Source organism: Empidonax traillii, unplaced genomic scaffold (assembly GCF_003031625.1).
Source record: "Empidonax traillii isolate 1590-97213 ecotype Southwest subspecies unplaced genomic scaffold, ASM303162v1 scaffold1028:size206112, whole genome shotgun sequence".
Lineage (NCBI taxonomy): Eukaryota > Metazoa > Chordata > Aves > Passeriformes > Tyrannidae > Empidonax > Empidonax traillii.
In genome coordinates, this window is record NW_020956221.1 from 168,848 (window position 1) to 194,256 (window position 25,409).

The following is a 25,409-nucleotide window of genomic DNA, read 5'->3' on the forward strand; positions in this document are numbered from 1 at the left end:
CACCAGCCATACTGAACTGCAGTTGCTGTTTTGCTCGTGCATGGAGGGTTACATTTCTTGGCTCCCGGGGCAAAGCTATGGCACACACAGAGTTAACTGTGCCCCCCACCCCGGCTTCACCCCCCTTCCCCCCATCTCATTCATGCCACATTCCACAGTGGCAGGGTCCAACAACAATATAGGAGGGTACCCAAAATGAAGAGGCAGGGCCTTCCATTCTTCTGCCTCTCTTGAATTAATTAACTGGAAATGAGTTTTGTCAATGTTTTGGAAAGGCAGAGGGGTGAAAAGAAACTCCTAGAATTAATCACAGTGAGAAACTACCTCTTCAGCAGTCTGCCAGAGTTCAGAAAACCCATGAGAAGTGCAAAATAAAAGGAAAGTGGGCTGACTTACCCTCCAAAGGAACAAATAAAATTCAAACAAACACCCAAGTCTCCAAAACAGAGACATGCCCCAGTGCAAAGGAATGCAGCATCTGTTGCCACAACAGCTTCAGCTTTGGTTTTAATACACTTGTCATGAAGACTGAAAGGTAACAAGGTAGAAAAGAAGGTTTACTAATAATTTAATTACACAGAAGGCATGTTGTGTTTAATTCACTAAATATTTATGTACAACAAACATCCCGTCGATCCTTAGATTATAAATAGAGATATTTGAGTCCCATGACTGAAAACTTTGATTGTTTAGCCCTGACTCAGCACAGATCTTTTACATGGAGAGCGCAGCCTGCAAAGAAGCCCTATCTTTGGTGAGTTTTTTAACAACAGTTATCTCCAGCAAAGGAAATTATAACAACTCAATCCTGCATCTATCACACCCTTCTACTAAGGAAACAAGAATTCCAACCCACTGACAAGAAGGACTTTGTTGCACAGGCTGATTTACCCAAGTGTTCAGGAAACACAGAGGTGTGCTTTTGTTTACAACAGCGAGGCAGAAGCATCATTTGGCAGCTCTTCTGACAAGGAATGTAACACTTCCAGCAGACTGGGACTGAAAAGGAGGAAATCTTGACTGGCCGAGCGGTGGAAACTATTTTATAAGAGAAATACGCCTTGGCTCAGGAGGGCTTTTTCCTGGCAGACCTCAGGATTAGCCTGCCCTCCCGTTTCTCCATCTCCAAGCCCATGCTCTCCAGGGCAGAGCCCTCGGCCAGCCCCTGCTCCTCCAGCCCCGCAATCAGCTCCTGGTTCCGCTCGTTCTGCTCCGTCAGATTCCGGATGGCAAAAACTGCCCACTGGTTCACAACTGGGGGGCAGAGTCAAGGACTGGTTATTTATTTAGAGATGAAACATTGTTTATTGTGATTTATTACTGCGTTTCCCTCCCTCTGCCTTCCCCCAATCCCTCAAACCCCAAAACCCGGCAGAAATCAAGGGTTTGAAAAAGTAAGACATTTAAGACAGGTGTTGACACTGAACCTGCAAATACTTGCATATGACACAACTTAATTTATATTCAGTTTTATACATATATTAATTTTTAGTAGAATGAGGTATGTCCATTAACTTCAGGCAAGTTTATCAGGGTTTGTGTTAAGAAAAAAACCCTAACAAAACCACAAACGAACTGCAAGAATTAAGTGGAGATACTGTTTCAAACCAAAACTAAAATGAATTGAAATATTCCAATGATCTTCCAAATGGGATTAAATAAAAAAAAAAAAATCAGTCACACTTCAACATTACACTTCCAAGCATTGACAAACAAAATAAGCTGTAAATCATGTTCAGGAAAGACAACTACTATTTTCACTGCAAAAGCTGAAGAGAGGTAGAAAAAGAGAAATTATCCAGGCTAATATCTGAAAATAGCACAAATAATGTCACAGACACTTAAAAGTCTTTAACTTCTAATGTTACTTAAGCTGGGTCCTTTGTGCCTGGGAGTTTTCACACACCTTCCAGGAGACCAGACCCCAAGATCACCAGCAGGGAGCTCCTGCTGACGTTGGAACGGGCACAAGCTGCAACTTATTCACCTTCTAAGGTGGTCCCTTGGGGCCAGGATTGAGGCACATGTCAGGGTTGTAGACAAAGGATTTAAATTCCCAGGATTATCAGGCAGGCATCTTCCAAGTGAACTACAGTGTTCATTTTATGAAGTGTCAGAGATGTTGGTCCCAGCTCTGCAGCTGAAAGGTTGTTTGATATAATCTTTCCCAAGTTACCCTTTCTGAATCACACAAGTGGTTTGCCTGCAGGGCACCAATTATTTACTACATGTAGCTTCACATCCAGGAGAGGAATATGCATAATTTACTCATCTCCTTGACGTCTTTTGGGTTGGAGAGTGTCTAAGCACAGAGATAAGATGGTGTTCTTCTGGCATTTGCCAGGGGGTGACTGGAGGGAAAAACTCCTCAGCTGGGGAAAATGGGAACTTCAGACAAAACAACAGAAGAGAGGAACTGGCCTTACACAATCTTACATCATCTATCTTACACATCTCCAACCGAGAGAGAAGGGCTTGGATGAAGAGCAGCCTGGACACACCTGGCAGGGAACAGCCTTGCACTGGCATGGGTCAGTGAAACAGTCTCTTGCCTTTCAATAGCAGTTTATATTTATTTTCACAGTCAAGAAGTCCAGAATTGAAAATCAAAAATGACAAAGCACTAACAACTATGAGGTCTTTTTTTTTTTTTTCCTCTGACAGAGCTCTTTACACTTTGCCAGGAAACATGCTGCACACCTTCTAGGTTCAAAAAACTCCAGTGTGAGGTAATGACAGAGGAGAGAAATTAGGACCAAAAAAAATGTATGCATCACATCAAGGCCTTAACAGGTGCACTCGACAAAGAATATCAATGTATTCTCTTCTGTCAGTACATCACTACTATAGTTAAGTGAAAAGAAAAGTTCCAAGCCACACTGAAGTTACATAAACTGAGCATTTCCACTGAAGATGACATGTGAGCACATAAAACAAAAAAATGCCAAAGAAGTATAATCACATACGAGCAGACTCTCAGTCAGCGGCACCAGAGGTGAGAACGGGTTTCAGAACAGCAAAGCAGACAAGCTCATGAATGCTGATGAACCAAGGGTGAAACCTTGCAGGTCTTTCCCAGGTCTGATTTAGGACATGGCACCAAGTGCCAAAAAGCAACACGAAGTTCTCCCAATGGACTGTGAGAAACATGCTACCACCCTCCCTGGCTCTGCTCCTGGGATGAGGAGCAGATCTTTCTTGTGGTCGTAATATACAGCTCTCTGTAAAACACAGAACTTACAGAAAAAAAAAAAAAACCTCCTTCAAGAATAACAGCAATTTTCAGAGTGGCAGTTCTCAGCCTCACCAAGTGCCACACAGACACAAAAGTACTCGCAGAAATGCCTGTGTGCATTAACCTTGGCAATAATCCTGTTACCATCACCCTTATGTCCTTCAACACAAACCCACCACTAAACCCCACAGCAAACGCTGTTTCTCCATTACCAGATCCACCCATGCTTACATAATATCTCAGACATCCCCATTATCTTATGAGCTCTATCACCATTCCGGCATTTATCATTATTGACTACTGTAGCTGAAGCTGCAGAACGGTTTCAATAACATTTTCCCCTCCTTCACAAACTCCTTTCTGTTGTAGGTTGCCCATTGTGCCCTTACCATGAATATTCATGACCCCTTGTTCATGCTGGGGGAGGCTGAGCCTCTGGGGGGCTCAGAGCAGACCTGAGTGTCAGCGAGATTAAAGCCAGGCCCCAGCTAATACTCACATTACCCTCTTGCTCCTCTCCAAAGACAGAGACACAGGGAGAAAATTAAACATATTCGAGAGTCTCTAATCCTACCAACACTTTAAGCACTTTATTGTATGCTCAGCTTTAGAAAGAGAGCTTCTAAAGTTGCCATAGCTACTACAAATAAGAGCATGAGCCTGTTTGTTGTGAAACTGCACCAAAGAGAAGAAACACGGCAAGTGCAGCACATCTCATGGCACAGACTTGTCTGGATTTTTCCAGCAGGGTATACTGCACTCTCAAATAAATTCACATTTCAGACAAGAGAAGATGATGATATTCTGTCACAGGGAAGAGGGCGTACAAAAAGAAGAAAACAATTCATTTCATTTTGCATAAACCTCATCACCAGACTTACCTGTTTAGGGACTGAAAGCAAACATTTCTGTGCATTTAGAGCAACCCTTTTCCGAAACCCTTCAGTACAGTGTGCTATGGGATTCCTACGCTATTTTGACCTATACAAACAATAACAAAAGTGGATCAACTTGCCTTATCTTCCATACCTGTGTAACAGCTTAATTCCACAATTTAAAATTTAAAATAATCTCCACTCCTCTGGGTTGTAACTTCAACTGTCAGGGAGGAGGGAACACAGAGAAAGAGAGGTGGAGATGATCAGCCCTGAGGGATGAGAAATGTTACTACCTGGAAGCCATGAAAACTGACACCACTAAATCCTGTGGAATTTGGTCCACTGACTGCAAAGGAAACTTTTCACAATTCTCCTGCTTCTTTTCCCTTGGACTGTGGTCCAAGACATTGCTGGAGTCAAGGCAGGAGCCCAGTGATTAGTCTGTAGGTGTAATGGGGTGTGAAAGTACCCCCATGCCCTGCCACGAGTCCCTAAACAACACCCCATGGCCATGCATTACTGCGGAGCAGGACATGCAGACCAATTCTCAGAGAGGGGATTCCAGCTTCTCACTCCCATATTCCCAACCCAGCTGGGACTGAACTCTCCTGACAAGCCCAATGCAGCGATCAGGACCCCTACAAAACTGCCCCATAAAGCAGTTTGGATTCTAGGTATGGCAGAGAGCAGACAAATTGTTAACGAGGTTTGGGGCTGACAAAGCACGAGGAACCGTGGAAGTTTATTTCTTAAAAAAGGCAAGTTTTAGAAGTATTACCATTAACTAATACAGGATACTGAAGAGTGATGACAAGGAGAATGACATACATACATCTGTTTTCCTAAGTCCCCTTCATAGTTATTAATACCGAGGAAATCTCTAAATACAACATTCTTGGTGGGCGGTTTATTACACAGTGTAGGGACTTTTTTTGGTAAGTTAGACCATTCCCTGCACTACAGTCAGTTTTCCATAATTAAATTACTACTTAGGAACTTTATTCCTTAAGAGTAATTAGGTCTCACGAGAAAAAGAGGATATTCTTTGTTCTATCCCATTACCTCATTTAAAATGGATTTTTATTATTTAAATATCAACTGCATTTTAATCAAACATAGAAGGAGATACAAAACCTTATTAAGAAAGTCAACTCCCATGGGTTGGAACCCTCATCCAATGGACTGTTTATGCAACCCACAGCTAAAGCCATCCAACTTTATACCACCTGTTCTGGAACAGGTCTCTACGTCTAAAACCCAGAGACAACAAAAACACAATTCTCGTTAATTGTGTTTCTTTCTGGTCTTCAAACAAATAACCCAATTTTCACTCAAACTTCTGTAGACTGGACTGAAATACGGAAGTGTCATGTTGGAAGAGTCACTTCCACTTGCAGACACGACTGGACCACAACGAAAAGACAAACCATTTCCCCTTCAAGCCTTTCAGTCCTTTTAAGTGCTTTTGTTTCACAGCACCTTGAAGATAACCCCTCTCCCCATTAAAGAGATCTCTGGACAACCACCACAACTGCCCAGCACAGCTGGGAGCGATGTGCTGGGACTGCCCACGTGCAGCAGACAGGCAGTTCTGGTTCCCACCATCAGCCAAATCACTTACAAAGCTCTACAGGTTTCTTACTGTTGGGGGTTTTAGTAGTTTTAGCAAGTCCTACGAGCTGCATAAGGTGATGGCAACTCCTTACAACTCCTCTACCTTTTAAAGTGAATTCTATTCATGCTTAAGATATTGCCAAAAATGTAGTAACAGAAAATGCAAAGAACTAAAGACTTTATCTTAATTTACTTATTTTTAAGAGCCTAATTTATATTTTTAGAATTAATGCATTGGACTCTATTTATACCTCACGTTGAATCACCAGCATCAGAAAACTTCAGGAACTCAGCCTATACAAACTTAAAATACTCCACCTAGAAGGTAAAATAAAAGAGTCTACAATATTCCAACTGCCCGTATTTTCTTTTATTCCAGAGCAGTTCTTGCCACCTAAGACTGCAGTCACCACGCTTTGAGTGACTGAGTGAGCTTTCAAAAGCTAGAAATGGGCAGTACTGTATGAACTGGCAACGTCCCTCCTTCCTTGCCCTGCTCTTGCAGAGTCAACACCTCACAACCCATTTAACCCAGAAGCCTCCAAGGTACAGAGGTGCCCCTGGATGCTGGGAGAGGCTTTTATTCCTGCCCCCACTCATTAGGGATACGATCCGTAACACAGGGAAAGGGAAAATAAAGATTCATTTCTACTGCAGGTACCTCTCACCTGGTGCAAGGGATGGGTGGGAGGGCTGGACCATCCCGTGCCCAACAAGGCTCCATCGCCGCCACAGCGTGGCAGCAGAGCCTCACTGGACCCGTGTGCCATGGGAGCCGGTCCTTCCCCTTCCCTCTCCTCACCTGGCCTGTCCTTCCCTCTCCCGACTTTGAACCACTCACTCTAAAGTCACCCAAACAGTTTCAGTACAAAGGCAACACTCTCTGTGACTCACAGCCTACAGAAAATAGGAAGCATCTGTAGCAGAAAATAATTGCACATTAAATAGTTTTTCCACTCCCCAGGCCCTCGCTAACCTCCCACACCAGGAGCTCCGCCTTCCTCTTGCAGACAAGCACCATCTTCCTGGCTGCTTGTTTTTAGCTCTGTCTCTGAGCATCCTATCCATCACCTGCAATGATGCACCTTTTTTATTTTTTTTAAGTTTGCCCTGTGGGATACAGGGACTTATACCTTCTGTATAACCAGCAGACAGGAACGTTAAGTCTCGCCTATGACTTTCACTGAGAGCTCACTCCATTTAAGTGTCTACGGACAACAAATATCCTTTTAAGACCAGAATGGACAACTAAAGCTCTTTTGCCCAGCACTTCTGCACACAAACACACCTCCTGAAATCAACCCTGTCAATTCCATTTCACGTACAAGATATTTCCCCACCTTTTTCCAAGGAAATTCCTGCACTGACTGGGAGATCCCACTGTGTCCCTAAATAAACTGTCCCAGGAGGTGAACCTCTCACTCGTTACAGCCTGTGATTCATTTCTGGTTTAGATTTGTTCAGAATTGTTTCCAAACATTGATTTTCATTACAGATTTTTAAAAACCAATTTCCACATCATAACCAAGGCACTTGGTAAAGCATCTTTTGCATGAACTAAAGAAAGGAACCAGAAAGGGATATTAGCATGAATCAGAAAGTTACCATGAACTAAAGAAAGGGAGATATTCCAAGCTTTGCAAAATTCTTGTGTCCCTTCCCTCCATTTGGATTTTTCAGCATTCCTTTGGAAGCACAGGCACCAGAGCTAGGTAAAACATTCTGCCCAAATGTGTTGTTATGTCTGATTCCAGGTGCAGGGCAGCTGCCTGCTCCCCCGGCTATGAGTAATTCAGAAAAAGTGAAAACCAGCAGCAACTCCAGTTGCCCTCTCACTCCCAGCTGTGCTCCCAGCAGTGCAGTCCGAGCTCCCAAGGCCATTTTCAGCACTGTCCAGTCCTGACAGCCAGAGCAAAGCACGTGGCTCATTCGGAGCTCCAAGGCTTTAACCACACTCTGTGATGTCCAGCTGAACGGCACCCCACGGTCATTAAATGGTGTTTACAGCTCCAGCACTCGGGGTTACTGAGGCATTTCTTACCTGCAGCAATATGGGGGTTTTTTCTCCCCAGATCACTGGTATTTCTGGGTTAGCAGTTCACATAAGACACAGTGAGCAATATTATACACCCAGACTGTTATTAGCCTCTAATGCCTGCCAGCTAAACATTTAATCTATATTCTGTGTGCTGCCTTTTGTGCTCTGTGGGACTTAAAAACCTCAGTGCCAAAACACCTTAGCATACTATGAACTTCAACACAAAATTTGGGTCAAGCACTCCAGAGCTACAAAAGCCATAGGACATGTTTAGCTCTGTCAGGCTATTTTTATTATAATGTCTCTTATGCCAAAACTTACAGAACTTCCAAAAAAAATTAAGCCATAACCTCTAGTTTGTTTTCCTTTGCCCTATACTCAGACTTGTAATACTAGCTTGAAACCATGAATATGACACATTCATTTGTGCTGCTTAGACTGCCAATTTTTTTTTAAATTATGACTTACATTTTTAATAGAAACCCATAATTTATGAGCAACTATAAATCATCTGGTTTTTAAAACAGAAAGAATCACACTCTTGATCGATCTCAAGTTAGTGCTCCACAGTCAAAATATTCTCTTACAGCTCCTTCTCTTATACTAACCCCACTTTAGGAGTTCATGACAACTAAATGTGGTACCAGTGTTAGGAGGTTGTTATGTTACAAAGAAAAACCTTCCACTGTTGTTACCTAACTGTTAAAAATGCCTCAGCTTATCTTCTCTTCCCAGGTACGGAAAAAAAAATGCAAAAATTCCATCAAGTTGAAACTCGTGTATCAAGTTACTATTAAAACCTGCCACAAACACTGAGATACGAAGCACAGGGGGGTGGGTACCTGTGTCCACAAACTGATTACATATCACTGGAGTGGTTCTTTTAAATGTCCTGGGACGTGGAAAGAAAAAGGCTCCCCCTTGACACAGAAATATATTCATGTGCATTTACATGCCTGCATAGAGAAATAAACAGCTTTTCTAAAACGCTTTAAAATGGAGATTATAGAAGTCAAATAATACTTTCAAGAATTTGGCACTACACTTAAAAACCCAACCTGGCTCATACCTGGCATGTGGCAAATTATAACTTACCACTCTAAGGTAGATGACAAGTTGAGCTGATACAATCTGGACTGAAGCTCTTTTTCTGTTTATAATCCCTAGGGATCCATCCATTTATAAGGATTCCACAAGGATCTGTATGCCAGCTTATCTTTCAGCAAAATACCTGAGTATTTTATTGATTCAGGGTCTCTGAATAAGTCCCCCCCCTGCTGCTTCTGGTCATCTCAAATGTCACTTTATGACAAATAATCAAAACAATGAAGGTAAATGAACCTCCAGTTCCATCCTCACAGACACCAACTGATGCCCAGTGTGCACCCAAAAATAACAGTGGTTAAAATAAACGGGTGTTTGGAAAGATGCAACTAAATTATAACCAAGTATGAGTTTAGCAAAATAGCCATTAGCCACAATTCCATCTAGGATTTCAGGAAATGGCTGCATCTCCTTCAGGAAATCTCCACACACCAGGAGACAGGAACAAACCCACGAGGTCAGTGGAATGGACTGCAGATACACCCTGAGTGATAGGAAAGGTTAGGTTTGGAACCATTTGGAAATCAAAAGAACAGTTTAGCCAAAATCCGAGGCAGGGAGGGCGAATCGTTGAGGGCTCAGGAAGGAGCTACACAGGACAAGGCGTTCACCAGCTGAAGGTAAAACTGTTCTAATAACAGTGACCAAAAATGGGGCAACAGGAACATGTCAGAAAAAAGTTATTATGTAAAGCACCGGCCAGATGACATCCCAATATTCTCTGGAGGTATGCACAAGAAAAAATGTCAAGACAACAGACTGAAATACGACAAGGTGGTTGTAGAAGGCATTCCATTCTCAACAATATTTCTGAACCACTCCTAGCTTTACTTTAAAAAAAAAACAAAAACAAAAAAAACAAAAACAAAAAAAACCAAACCAAAACCTTTGGCTCTCAAATTTCTAGTGCTCTGTCTCAGCCCAGAGGGGAATTTGTCAAAAGAAAGTCTGCAGAAAAACCAAGCAAGCTGTTTGAGCTATAAAAGCAGTGAAATATTATATATTTTCTTCATTTCCCTCTTTTTTTTTTTTTTTTTTTTTTTTTGGTGGGGGAGGGATGTCCTCCTGGTAACTAAAGATCTGCTTTCTTTCAAGAATTGAAGCCTGTCATGGATTTAAGTTCACCAAGAGGATTAGGGCAGAGGACAAATACGACAATATTTGGTTTAGAAATAGAGTTATTAACTTTAATTCCTCACTTTTACATGCATGAGTGGGTGCCTACAGAGATTACTCCTCTCAGGGGATTAGAAATATTAGAATGTAACATTTGAAAGAGCCTTCTTGCATTCTGTACAGCTCTGTTACACTTCCTCCAGCTTTCACAGGGACCCTGAACATCACACGCTTCTTCATGACGGTTGTTGTCACTCAGCATTCCTGGGTCACAACTCATTGTTGGGCAGGAATGAGATACTAAAGAATAGATTCATATTCACATCTCTGCACATCTGCTTCAGTATCTTATAAATTCCCAAGGAAATTAATAATACCACCACCACCACCCCCCCAAAAAAAACCCCAACCTCTGAATTTCAATATTTTTTAAAGTATTTTCAGTATTTTAATCATCCTGCAGATGGTCTAGAAAAATGAATTTTAGAAATTATAGAACTTGCAACATGAAATATACTATTAGGAATTGTAAATGTCCAAACACAAAGTGTAATCTGTGGTCATTTCTGGAAGACAAAAAAGGGCAAATGCTTTAATTTCTTGGAATAACTTTTTCTGTTCTGCACACTGCATTCCTTCTGTGGTCTCAAGGCTTTCTCATATGAGGAGAATGTTGCATTTGATACGAATAAAGTTGTTCCTGGGGAACAGTTGGGATTACTGATAGAGTTCGTAGCTGTGGAACCTCTCACAAAAAGGCTCCACATTTTTGTTTTCATTCTAAGATGAAGTTTCTGGCAGTAAAATACTTCAGAAGTGCAGTCTTTGAGTCGGAATTTGGATTTGCCAAATATCGCGCCTAATGCAATAATTTTTTTGATTAGTTCTTCACCTTTCACCAAGTTTGGCCCTGAAGAGTTTGCAGCATCAAGAAAAGATAAAGAGTGGTCTAAGACCTTCAGATGGGCAGCAAATGTCAAGTGTGATTTAAAGCAAGATTAGGTTACACAAATGCCTCCTGTGCCCTTTCCAACAGGGAGCATGTGCCCAGATCCTCCCACCTTGGAGCTCTGTAATAATCCCACTGAGGACATTTCAGACAACATACTGAAAAATCCTACCTGGAGTGGAATCCAGACCCCTTTGGTCCATTAACACTGCTGTAAGAACAAAACTGGGTAACCTGCAATGCTTCTTTCAAGAGTGTAAGAATCCCCCTGTCCCACAGTGACAGCAATAGAGAGGTGACCTTCCCTACTACAACCAAATGCAGTGCTCGGGAATAGCTGTGGTTTTCCCTCTCTTCAGGATAGATAACACAAAGCTTGAAGCCTCTTGGGAATCACTGAAAAAACTGGCCTGGTACTGCAGCCCAAAGAACCCCACCCTGATACAACACTGGGGGAGATTCCCTTCTGAGCCACACAGGCCCCTGGGATCCACTGTCGCTAATAAAATACAGCTCCAAAGAATTCCCAGCAACCTGCAGGAACGGGACAGGATCTGATCTGCTGAGTCACATGAAAAAAATAAGCCCTTCTCTGACTGTTCTTGCTAAGTGAATAACCACCCTTGTACCTGTTGCAGCTTTTCCTCTGACCAGCTCTCCTCTGTCCCTCACAATTACAGCCACAGGGAGCTCAGGTTTGTGCTCATGCCCAGAGCAGGGACCCTCCACTCTCTACAATCTCTCTTTAAAGATGAATTCTCAGCACACAGGAGTTGATTTAGTCTGAACTGCAGCATGGCAATACAGTGACTTCTTCCTTTCCTAGTTCCATCTGTGGTAAAATTATAGGACAGAATCATAAACTGGTTTGGGTTGGAAGGGACCTTAATGATCATCTGCTTCCAACCCCCTGCCATGGGCAGGGGCACCTTCCACTGGCCCAGGTTGCTCCAAGCCCTGTCCAACCTGGCCTTGGACACTCCCAGGGATGGGGCAGCCAGTGAGAACAGGTAGAGTTGACTTCCACTCGCTGATACTTTGCTTCACCTCTGGCACTATTTTAGAGCAAACAGATTTATGCTCTTAACCTGTGCTGACAAGTCCCATCCTTCCACTGCTGATCTGAACCACTCCTGGCTAACTAAAAACTTGCTGTCTGCTGTGGTTGTTAAAGTCACAGGGACACAACAGGCTGATAAAAAGTAAGATGCTGGCAGTGCTCTGTGTCATCCAAGGATAAGGGTAGCAGCAGCACCCAGGAATAATGCAAAATTGAAGCCCTCTACCAAAGAATACACTTCCCTTTGGCCCAGGTAGACTTTAAACTCGCTCATTTCAAACTTACTTGTGCAGGAAAGCAAGTAGCAAAGTAACAAAGAAAAGGGGAATTCCATAAAATCACACAACAGCCTGGGTTGGAAAGGACCCCAAAGATCCTGCAGGTGGGCAAAACCTGACTGGGCATGAGGAGTTCACTGCCGCTCTCATCAGTACTCTGGGTCCTTTACAGATCCATATCCGCTCAATAACACGATTTCTCGTATGCTTGTGAAAATACAGAACCAAAGAGGTCACATCGAGCCACTTAATGCACTGGCAGTGCCTGAGGGGAGCTTTCCAAAGAAAGGCAACCACTACTGATGTGACATTATGCTGCATTCTTTGGCAACACTCATGGGATAGCCACATGTACGTGAAAATGCTCAACTCTATGATGGTTCACTCTAAAAACTCAACTCACACTCCTATTTTTGCTCTCCACTGGCTTCCATTCAGCGGCGAGGCTTTTTTACAGCATGTGGCCTGGTTTGGTTGCAGTCTGTAACTTCGACATAAAATGTCTGTCAGCTCCCCCAGAAGTCCTTGCTGGCATCTCCCAAAAACAAACTGCCATTGTTGTAGACCAGAGCAACTTGATTTCCTCCAGCTTCAGCCAGTTTCATGAACCACAATTATACTTGCTGCTGCCATGAAGTCAAAAGTATTTTCAATCTACCTCTCAGATGACTTTCAGACTGAATATAACAGAAGCAGCTTTGGGAAGGAGCATCTGAAAATTATCTTGTATTTTCTACATTTTCATACATCATTTAAACTAAGGGATCTGTTTATGGATGTTCATAGCAACCACAGGTTTTCCTTTCACAAAGGCTGAAAACTCTTACTCCTAGAACACAGCTATCCAGGTATTTACTTGTATAGATTATATATATGTGTGTATACACACACACATATATAAACATATATCCTTGCAGCAGGATACATTTTCTTGAAATAACCTGAAAAACAGGATTTGGAGTAAATTTTTTATTGGCATTACCCAGACAGGCATCTCCAAGCCACTCTGCTACCCTGTGGCAGGTTTAATTTCTTTGTTCCTAAACACACGTTATGAAGGTAAAGCAAAACGTTCCCAACTTTTCAGAAGCAGAACAAGAAACTGAATTTTCAAAACTAAAATAAATAGCTCATGAAAGAAGCCCTCCTTAATCTAAAGGCAAAGTATTCCACCTCTATTTCGAAACAGCCTGACTTCCTTTAAATAAAGAGGGGCAGTTATGATTAGGGTGCAGCCAGTCCCAGACAGAAGATTTAAAGGGTATAGAAAAAGTGATATTCAACCTCCTCTGAAGTTTAACTCCTCAGGCCTCAAGGTCTATAATGAACGCCAGTCTCACTCTGCTTACCTTTTCCCCTGTGCTAAAAGCCCAAGAGCTCACAGTTGAAAAATCTGGCATCTTACAGCATTTCTCCATTGAATTTACTTGGAAACACGCAAAATTGTAGTAGCTGCAAATTTAAAATACCAATTTGAATAACTAGAGAAGTACAGCAAAATTTGTTCTTAACTGCCCATAATCATCTTGGTGTCTGCTACTAAGGAGGGTGGTGCTTTGTTTGCTTGTACTCATCAAATATTCTGAAGGAAAATACTACTTGTTAGTATAAATGTAAAGGTTACAAGTCTGAGATGTAATCAGACAAGGTAACAGTTCTCCCAAACTGGGCACTGAAAGATGAATTTAAACAATTAATTAGAGCAATGCAAACGTGTCAGTTGAACTTTGTAAGCCACAAACTCCCTGGCAGTTCTATGAACTGTTCAGGATCTCACAGCATGCCATTTTAAGGCAATGACAGGTTTACAAAGGAATTTATTTTAGGATAAGAGCAGACCCACTTCCTCTTGCAGCATTCTTCCATACGCTACAAATAAAAAGACTTATCAAAGAATTTTTCCTATCAAAGGTAATAAAGAGCTCCTTTAACATCTAACGTGGCAGTCTGGTTTCTCCTGATGAATCGCATACTTTAGAGGAATTATTTTTTTTCATCCAGGAAAACAATCCTATCACTTTTACCACCAAAGTTACATTTTTTTCTTTAGAAAATTTTGTACCTGTACTTTGGAGGCAGGGAGGGGTCAGAGGATGGACCAGGCTCTGCTTGGGGAGGCCCAGCAATGGCACAAGAGCAACGGGCAGGAACTGATGCCCAGGAAGTTCCACCTGGAGGTGAGAAAGAACTTCTTTGCTGGGCAGTGACCCAGCACTGAACAGAGAGGGTGTGGAGTGTCCTCACTGGGGATATTCCAGAACCATCTGGACACAATCCTGTGCCATGTGCTCTGGGATGGTCCTGCTGGAACAGGGAGGTGGCACCAGATGAGCCACTGTGGTCCCTTCCAGCCTGATCCAGCCTGTGATTCTGGGATTTGTGCCAGGCAGGACTGGGGTGCACAAAGAGAGCAAAGAAACAGCTGAATCTCTTCAGAGATGATGCAATTGTTATGCAGTGGAGTCAGGCCCCACGTGCTGCTCAGGACCTGGTTTGTGGTGTCCACAAGAATATGCTGCAAAGCAGATGAAAGTAGAGACACCTGAACTGCAAACTCCTCCTCTGCTTCCGTGTAAGACCCGCTGGGAAGGCCGCAGATGAGGAATGTTAGAGGCAGGAGAGAGGCAGGGGAGCACTAACGTCACGTTAGAGCACCTGGAACAGCCAGAGGTCAAAGCCACGCACAGAGCAGCAGCCAGGAGCTGCACTCCAAACGCTGATGCAGCAAACCTTGTCACAGCAGGCCAGTCCCCTCTCTGCCCACGTGCTGCTCACTCATCCATATATCCCCCAGTACTCTGTGCTATGGACCAGTGCTGAAAGCTCACATTAGGAGGTGTTACCATGTCTTTAAAAACCAAGTAAACAAAGTTTTATCCTCTGCTAAGAAGTTTATGGTGTAGTCATAAAATGTCAGCCTGTATCGAAAGGTGTAAGAAGTCCCACATGGCTCAAAACGCAGTAAAGACTCCCAGGGTATTTTATTTTCATTTCACTCAAGATCGTAAATTAGCTTTGAAGGCTTCCAACTTTATCCTCTTTTACTAACAGCTAAAATGAAGGATTAATCCTAGAAAGACACTCTAGAAGTGGTTGCACAGCTGTGCTTTCCAGCACAGAAGTCACTGGGGACCAAAGCTCCCTACCCAGTTTTCTCAGGGCTGCTCTTCTGATTAGGGAAAGGGAACTTTCCCTGCCCTTCCCACCTCATCCAACAGTGCCTCTTCCCTGAACTGCTCCATGGAAGTGCAACTCTGCTCCTCAGTGTCCTGTCCAGAGCCACACTGCCAGGTCTCCAGGTACAGGAACAGTGAGGAATGTAAAACTCGTGCACATAAAGCAATAAAGTAACTCAGAGGATGCTTAACACTCCTTGCTCCTCCACCCAGCTTGTTAGCATTGTGCTGTCATCTACATTATTTCAAGGTACATTTATACGTAGATGATGTTACACAGCACACAATTGAGAGAATATGCAACATTTTCACAATTTTTTTTGTGTTTTTTTTTTTAATACTTGTTAGAAAGTGACCCTTTTCTTAACAATTAATTTCGAAACCCTGTTTCATGTGTTCAGTATATGAAACCTGACATGACTCTACAAAGGAAATGCATTTGCTTTCCAGACACACTTACCAGAAACTTACACAGAACTAATGATCAGATGGCAGAAAATCCCTCACTGAACACACTTGGCAGGATCCCTGTGTGCTGCTTGAAGAGATGGGTAACTCTGCTTAACAACCACTTCTCTTCAATATACAGTTATTTCCCTCTAACAGCAATCTGTCTTGGAAAGTCTCTGCTCTTAAACCCCAGGAAAAATTACTATTAAGCACAATGCCATTTATATTAAAATCTTCCCAACATTTCAGTAATTAGCACAATTGATTTTCTCAATTATACATGTTCTCAGGACAGCTTGTTAGCCTTGACTCTGTGCTTACAATAACCTCCCCAACCCCTTTTATTAAGTGCAGAGAATTGATAGGGTACTGTTTCAGTCCCCTGAACAGATACTTCAATGGAAGCAAAGGCTCCAAGATTTGACACAATGGTCAAAGTCTGAGATCAGATTTCTGTCACAGCTGGCTCTCTGAACTGACATTTACAAACCAGCAATATTTATTATTTTAGGAAACAGAATATAACCACAGTTCAACTTACTTAGAATCACGAAAGCCTATTTGTGCCTTTGCTCACTTCTGAACCACTTAAACACAACTTAGAACGTCCTGATGCCAGTCACACTTGGGCACGCAGTGAGAGCGGTGCTGGCATCCATCTGTGAAACCCCACACCTCTTCTCGTGAGTCACACTCAAAAAACAGAACTCTTTTGTGAAGGATACAGGGATTGTTGTCATCAATGCTGCAGTTGTCCAGAATCAAGGGGATGCCATCCAACTCATACACCTAAATAAAAACAGAAGTTTAATTTAACAGATGTCTCAACAATACAAATGATGTTTCATGCAAGAAATAAGTAAAATATGTAAAAAGGTAACAGGGATGTTTCATCAAAAATATTAAACAACTACCATGCATTACAGAGTAAATCTGGTGTCAGCAGTGAGTATCAAAAAACAGTGACACAAGTAGACATTAATTTCACATTCTGCCTTCATTTAGCCTGTGTTTGACTGAGGTATTTCCTGTGGGGCTTCTCACATGGAGGCAGACAAGCCATGCTCATTGACAGCTCATGTTTGCTTCCAGAAGGAAGAACCAGGAAAAACTGCTGAGTGGAAAAATAGGGGGAAAAAAAAGTTGAAAAATACATCTCCCCACATACCCAAGTTCACAGGGAGCCACATCTCCTACACCTTCAGAAATCACGTGTTACCTGTATGTGCCCAAGCACAAATCCTTTATATCAGGTAAGAGCCACTGACATTTCTCCTCTGAGAATGTATTTTTTATGTTATTAGCAAACCAGCAAAGATGGGAATTAGCATTTTTTGTTTCCTGACCATACCCCACACAGGGGAATTCACAAATTTCACTGATCCATGTGTAGTGTGTGTGAGATAACAAGTATAACCCTAACACACTCACCCACACCCCCACACTACCCAGAACTTGGGACAAGCTGATGTAACAATAAATATGGAGCAGGATTATCTAAGAGAAGCACATTTCCTACGAGATTTGTGCAGATTTCTAAGGTTCACTGCAACATCACGCATGCACAGTTACAGCTTTACAAAGTGTTATGTACTTAAACAAAACCTTGTTCTAAACTAGCTGCAAAATTTCAACCTTGAAAATACCTTCTCAAGACATAGGAGTTTTATATTACAAAAGTAGTTTTAAAAAAACCTTGAGAGGATGAGGATTAACTGATTATATTCCTATACCCATATATTATTTATATGCTTTAAGGCACTTGGACATGGCCCTGGGCAACCTGACCTGCATTGAAGAAGGGGGTTGGACAAAAGGTTCCTCCATAAGTCCCTTCCAAACTCAACCATTCTGTGATAGCCAAATTATATTTGTCCAAATCTTGAGTTCTTTAACTCCTTAAAATTTCATCTCAAATCAAGAACTGTCAGGCAAAGGAATTTACACAGAATTTAGGTCATGGCTTGATGATGAGATTCTCTCTTCCATCTTTTTTGTCCCAAGCAAGATGCATTTTTCTGTACCAAGGAAAACAATAAATCCCAAATTTTACACTGTAGGATCATCATATTTCTGAAATGCAAGTTCTGTGATAAGAGAAGTAAGTCAAGTAGGAGGAGATTTAGAGGTGAAATCCCCGACAGCCTATGGATCAGTAAAACTGAATTCAGAGACAAATCTGAGCACATCCCTCTTACAAGTGTCCTTTCAGATAATCCTACTGCAGAGTCTCAAGCTAAAAGATGAGAAAGCAGCAGTGACACACAGGACACGCAGCCAGGCAAGCCAGACACGTATGAAAAGCAAAGAGCTCGGTCAGGTCTTAAACCCCAACTTCCACATCTGTGCTGACATGCACAGCTTTACCTACATGAAGTACAGCTAATAACACAGGGTTAAAAATATCCACAAAATCTTTGGGCTTTCTCCAGAGGCCACGTATGATATCACACTTCAAAGCCTGAGCAAGCAGTGACCTCTCAGTAACACAGCACTTGCACGTGCTGGGGAAATGCTGGCTCTTTGATGTTCAGGCTGCAGCCAAAGCCTGATGTGCCTTCAACGGTACCTTTTATTGTCCACCACTGAAACGCTGAACAGCACAAATTAATCTGGATTAAGTGCTGTCAACTGAAACAAACAATGCAATAATCTGCTCCAGTTCAATTCAAACAAGACCTTTGGTTAACAAAGTAAGTATTTGGGGAAAGCAAGATTTTAATTAAAATCCACACATGCTTCAAAAAGTTGCTGTGAGAATATGATGAGATTCCTTCAAAAGCAGGAACAGCAGCAGCAAACCACAGCCTTAGTGATATGATACCTTCATGTACAAACCAATTGCTACTATAACTACCTCTGCCTCACACCCACCCTTAGAGTCTCTTGACTCGAGAGACTCTTGAGTATCACATAATTAAACTGGACACGTCATTTGCTCGACTTAGGCACAGCTTTTGTCACCATGTTAACAGCTTTAGTATGTCACCTGGGACTTCCTACGCAGGGAAATGAAGAAGGGAAAAAACCCTTACAATTTACCCACCCAAGACAAATCTGTGTACTCCTGAGTGACTCCTGAGATGAAGAGACCAAATCCTGAGCAACCAGCACTAGAAAAGTTCCAGTTCATGCCAGCTGTTCCTGAACCAGCAGTGATCCATTGCAAAGGCATTTTATGGCACCCTGAAACGTGTGCCTGTGTTCAGTAATGGTCTGGCTGCAATGTGAGCCAGTTCAGCAATTGCTGTGCAGGGCAGAGCCATTTCTGCAGCGAGAGTGCCACAGACAGTCCGAGGGGGGAATCACCATCCCACTCAGGGGTCCCACCTGCACTGCTGAGAGTCTCTCACATTTTCTCACTCTCATCTCCCTGTAACCTCCCACAACACAAAAATGTGGTAAACATCAAGAATCCTCCTACATCTCAACCATGGGAACTGCACTGCCCAATTCAAAGTGCTCAGGAAATTTTTCCCACTAGTTATTTGCCTTGGAGTTTTTGTTCCGAAGACAATTGTCTGTGAAATGCCCAGTGCAGAGCAAGGCAGGGGACCTTTTGCAGGGATCTTCTGCAGGGCTTAGGGAAGGAGTCAATATTGCACAACACTCTAATCCTGCTTTAAATATGGTGTGAAAGTATCCTGTGAAAAAAACACCTAGTGGCTGGTGTGAAACTGGCTGTAATCCATCCAGATTTTGAGAGAAAGTATAGACAGAAACTAAGGAATAGCACTGTTCTGGTGTCTGTCTCATAAATGGAACTGCTCACACTGGTCTGTGTTAACACATCTCACTGAATCCATTATCATTAACACAATCAATCACAGGAGAGCCCAGAAAAAGTATAAATTAACTGTAGCCTATTTAGTGAATCTTTCCTTCTAGCAGCAACAGTGCCAAGCTCAGGAGGAAGAATGCAAATTCTCCAAGCATGACAGTGCTTGTTGCTGGATCTGCCTGCATCTGGAAAAATGCAAACACAATCTCCAGGTCCAGCAACTGCACTGACAGAAAGAGAAAAAATAAAAATAATCAAAAAAAAAAAATCTCTGCACAGAATGATTAACACTTCAGGAACTGGAAATACTACCTAGTCAACTAAGAGTACTGTTCTGCAAAAAGAACACTCATGCCTTCAGATAACACCAGCTAGAACATGAACTGCTCTCTCGCAAGAACGCGACTGATTTTCAGCCTTCAATTGACACAGAAAGCAGAATGAGAAAGGTCTTTGTTTCAGGCACAGAAATACTCCTGTTTCTTAGAAGTTGAGTTTGGACAAACTATAGATAAGCAAAAGGAAATGCACTCTCAGAAATAAAAGAGAACTAGAGTTTGAGTATGCTAACACTTGATCCCATGCTAACACTTGCTCCTCTCTTTAATCATTACCAGTAAGCACTGAAAACTAGAAAGACAAACCTCTAGGTTAAAAGAGGTTTAGGGCAGGAAACACGTACTCTAGAAATGAGTCAAAGCCCAGGAACAAGCAGGAACCATTCATATGGAAAACCTCCAGATACAACATTCATTACACATCACCAGTTTCCTACCAGACACAAAGTCTGTCTCCAATCATGTTTAGCTCCACAGTATTCAATTTCAATTCACATTATGGAACTTAAAAGGTTTCTGGGAGCAACAAAACAGGCAAATTTCACATTTTTATGGACTTGGCTCCTTGCTTCACTGTTTGCAATGCTCCCCGTTGTGTCACACAGCTGACAGCACCAAGCCCACCAAGCAGCAGCACCTCGTCCACATGTACAGCTGTGCTGACAAGTTACCACACTCAGTCCACAGCAGATCTGGGCTCAAAATGCCACTGCACAACTTTCCCTCCCAAGAGCACCTCTTTGGTTGCTCATCTACCTATCTGCTGATTCTCACGAGGCTAAAAGTAGGAGTCTAACAATAATTCTGATCCCTGTATCCCTCAGACAGATTAAACTGGAGAATGCCCAGAGCTGTAACACACTGAAACACGAGTCCCAGGCTCCTGGGGCAGACAGGTCCCCACAAACCACCTGACAAACCTTAGCCATGAACACTCCACCTGGTCCTGCCCTGGGCAGGTGAATGGTTACGACCCTTCCAATCCCTTCTGTCTCCTAAGTCTGCATGACTTTCTTAGTCAGAAATGACACCAGAATGAATTACACCCAAGAAAACGAATCCAGTTACACACATCTGGGGACTTGTTGCCAATCTTTGGTCATCATTAAGGATACTTTTAAGCCTTTTAATGGAGGACCATCTGAATGTACCACATGAGGACTACATAATGGCAATACAGCGTAAACACACCCCTCAGACCCTGACATTACCCAGGCTGACCAACAGCAGTCTATTTTCCTTCATGACCTGCTCAACAAGTAGGTAATTAATTAGTGATTAGACATCTGAGCAGAATCCAGCACTCAGTGTGAGTAACAGGGCAGCTTAATAGAAGTAGGAATGTATCAACCGGCCAGGTTCACAAACAGCTCCTCCACACCTATGACGGTAGCAAAAAACTTATTTCATTCTTTTCATTTCCGAGTCCTGGGTTTGGGATTTTTTGCTTTTCCAAGCTGCACAAGCGACAGGAGATACATGGGAGATTCTACTCCCAAAGACAAAAGAACCCTTCAATCCTTTGGTGCCAGCAGATTCCCGGGCCTACTGCAGACTCCAGGCACTCTGGCTTAGAACAGAGGAGCTGCGGCCATCGGTCTATTATAGGAGTTCACCACATCCTGAGGATCCACTGAAATACTTGTGGACAGAGGCTCCTTTCTCCAGGACATCACAGCAGACTTGCTTAGCTGGCCTGAGAGCTCCTTGCGTTGGTGGGAATGACTTTGGGAGCCAAGAGGGACCTTTATGATCCTTTCAGCCAAGACCATGTCCCCAGAACACTCTCCCCCTCTACACTGTGCAGGTAAGCAGGCACTGAAAATTTCAATGGCTGAGATTCAGAAATCACAACAACAAAACCTGCTGTTCCTGCTACATTAATGTCAAATACATTCTCCCTCTTCTGGCATTATTTCCCAGAGAGACATGGGGTTTATTTCAACTCTCCCATAAGAAGCAACCCTTATAATAAAAAAAGTCTTAGAATCTAAACATCTCTGTGCTGTCCTGAAACTCTCTGCAGAGAGCTAGTTTAGAAGATGAGGGGTTTGGCCCCTCAGAAGGGGAAGGGAAGATGAAGGCACCAAGCATATCACCAGGCCTGAGCCAAACCAAGCAGACACTGGAGTGTCCAGCTACCAGGACAGAGTAACAAGCCATCTCAGCTGCTGAATAGTTTTTTCCACTGGTCTTTCCAAGAACAAAACACAGGATTTTCCAGCCATTGAGATGACAATATAAACACTCGAGAATTGAGAATAGGTTCCCGCAAAAGACAGTAACACAACTGGAACTTTTGGGGTTTTTAAACAATTTTTAAACAATTCCACTTTCCTCAGTGCCTTGGACAGTTCCTGAACCAGAAGGCACTTTTCAGTAACAAAGAGAGGCTGCCATGAGGAGCAGGACGTTCGCTCTGTTTTCGATCCATGACCTGACCTGGATAAAGGGAGGTCCAACACAAGACTGATGTCGCTTGAGACACACCACTCCTGCCTGTCCTGGCAGCAGCAGTGAGAGAGAACAACAGTACTGAGCATCATCCAGGATGAAATCCTGCACTTCAAACCAGCTGAGTGAGTTTGTACAAATCTGCATCAACACCACAGCACACTTTTAGGTACTTCCAGTCACTCACTCTCCAGTTCTCTGTCCATCAAAACCAATAATCAGACAATCTCAGCTTGGTGATTTCCAATCACTGCTATAAAACAGGTTCTCTTAATTTTCCTCTTTCATCAGAACAAAAAGAAAGTTAAAGGAAATTAAGTGTAAGAATTAGCCACATGACTAAACACAACATGTACAAGAGCATCAAAATTCCAAAATTGTATCTAGTTCCAAAGCAGAGAGAACTGAAGATTTCAAATTACTTCAAAGTTCTGAAAAAACAGGGATAGAGGTTGACTAAGTCACACAATTCCTTTCAGCCACTGTAATCATCATTGTAATAGGAAGTTCCCAGTCACTCTGGCAAGTTGCCACTGTTTTGGTAGGTATGGTATTTTTGTCTCCCTTGTCAAGCTTTAGAAAGCATTTTATGAATCTCTCAATTAAAATGAGGGACTTTGTTTTGTTGGTTGCATGTATTGGGTTGTGATTTTTGGGTGGGTGTTTTTGTTTTGAGTTTTGTTTGTTTGGTGGGTTTTGTTGGGTTTTATTGGGGGTTTTTTGTTTTATTTTTCAGTTTCACATTTTGTATTACATCAGGATAGCTCTTCTTCCAGAACAACATTCCAGGCACTCCAATAAAATATCCCCATTCTGAAAATCACTGACATTACCACCGAATATTCCTGTTGAAGGTTTCCTCATTAGTGTTCCACACACGATCACAGCCAAAAATCAGCACCACAGCCTGTGACTCTGTCAGACTCCCTGCTCTGTTTCTCATGCCAGCTTTGGTACTTCATTCTCCTGCACACACCTGCCTTGCTGCTCCTGAAACACACTCCAGCTGAAATCCCTGAAAACTGCTGGCTGCTTATAGCTTGGAGAGAGTAGGAATGGAAAAGGAGGAATAGCAATCCAAACTCATACCCTGTCTGGATGAACACACACCCCTACAGAGGCCACATATGTCATCACTCTCACACATCACTACTGCACTACAAAACTGCTTCCACTCCCAACCTCATGGATTACAACTCTTTCTTGGAAATATCTGAATTCAGTAAGGACAAATAAATGCCAGTCAGATGTTCCACTCTCTATTGATGACTTCTGTTGTGTTCAGCATTACTTAGCATTCTCGTTCCATTTCACTTTGAAACAAGGATTTAAAAAATAAATAAATAAATAAGAAAATGTCAGACATATAATTTCATTTGTAGCAAATGCTCAAATGATGAAAACCCTGTGTGTGAAAATATCGAGGATGATTTCAAAACGTGCAGTGCTTTGTGCCAGAGATTGCTGCATTTCCTGGTGACATGAAATGAATAAATACAAGACCCAGCACACTGAATCACTGACAGCCTCCAGCCTGAGAGCAAAGTCCCACAGCCACCCAAGTGGGGGCTGTTTCCCGTAATTCCTTGGAGTTTCCTATTGCAATTGTTAGAGACTGTAGCAGTGATAAATTCTTTGAAGGAGCTGTAAAGAATAAGTTATTGAGCATGTTTATACCACCCCAGTCTTCACAGCCTAGGCGGGCTGGGAGGAAAGAAGAAAAGGACGAAGTTTGTAGGTTAGAAGACTGGAAACAGCACATAGACATTCATCAACGGCATTCCCAATTCTCTGCTTCCACAGTGTCTTGCAGGCAGAGCTTCCAAGATTTTAGTGACAGGTCAAAGAACAAAGCATTAATTTTCTAGTACGTGTGTAAAGGATGTGCACTCTGTTACGTGTTAAGTACAAAACCAGCCTTCACGATAAGTAAATTTTTCAGTAGTTTAAAGCACAGTAAACCAAAGTGTTCCAGGAAAGGACTGTAAAATGTCTTTATCATGCAGAAATGGTAAATGGGAGACTCCAGGACTCAGTTGGCTACTAAAGCCAGCCGACAGTTTAATGGTGTGTGCTGCTTGTGTTTTAAATCAGAGCAGTCAGGGAAGCCACAGAAGCCCCGAATGCTGCAGTAAATAACCTGCCACTCTGAGCAATGCCAACTTCACACTGCTTTATAGGAAATGTTACCTTTTCTGAGACACACATAAATAACACAGCTACAGGCCTTTGGAAAGGGACAAACCCAAACCAATCCCAAATCTTGCAATTACAAGAAGTGTTTTGTTTCAGGACTAACAGATGTGGTCTCACTTTATTGGGTGTGGGTCCAGAGGAGGCCAGTGCAGGTGCAAAGGGAGTCTCAAGCTGAAGAAGCTTTAGACATGCACTGTTCTCCTGAGATTGATCTCAGGAGAGTTTCCCACCCAGTAACTTCTTCCTCCATGACACCTCCAAGTCACAGAGCATTCTTCACGCCAAAGTAATTCACTGGCTTCCTTCTTATTTTATAATCCCGTACAAAACAGCAATCTTGGTCTAAACACTTCCTGTAAAGCCCCTTCCCACCCAAACCATCCTGATAGTCTGTGATTTGTTGACCAGCTCAGCTAAATAAGTGGGGGAAATCCCTGTGTGTGCACACTATTCAAGTGTTCCATGTTCCTCACGTGGCAGAGCAGAAAGGTTTTTAATTTGGTTTGGGGTCTTTTCTTACAGTTTTTACAAAAACAGGATCAAACCTTCAACGATTCCAGGATTTTGCCAGTAGCAGTGTTTCTTTTTTAACTCCAAAATAAATCTGAATGCTGATCTTTTAATGACTGCTCAGCATTTTTGACACCTTTCACCCCTTTTGCTACTGGAACTGCAGACAAAAATACTTGCTAGAGAGTTTTCCCACTGACAATCATTACAAAGCACGATTCTGGTGGCATAA

The 25,409-nt window shown here is 42.5% G+C and overlaps 1 protein-coding gene across 1 annotated transcript in view; it reads right to left on the reverse strand.

The window, feature by feature from the left end:
* Positions 1–567: 567 nt before the first annotated feature.
* The window catches only part of ATXN10 (ataxin 10), a gene marked incomplete at its 5' end in the record, with an annotated part of 36,584 nt that continues 11,742 nt past the window's right edge, over positions 568–25,409 (reverse strand). The window contains 2 exons of the mRNA XM_027904254.1: positions 568–1,254; positions 16,624–16,687. Coding sequence (XP_027760055.1) covers positions 1,067–1,254; positions 16,624–16,687 — 252 coding nt within the window. The remainder of the gene's footprint in view (positions 1,255–16,623; positions 16,688–25,409) is intronic.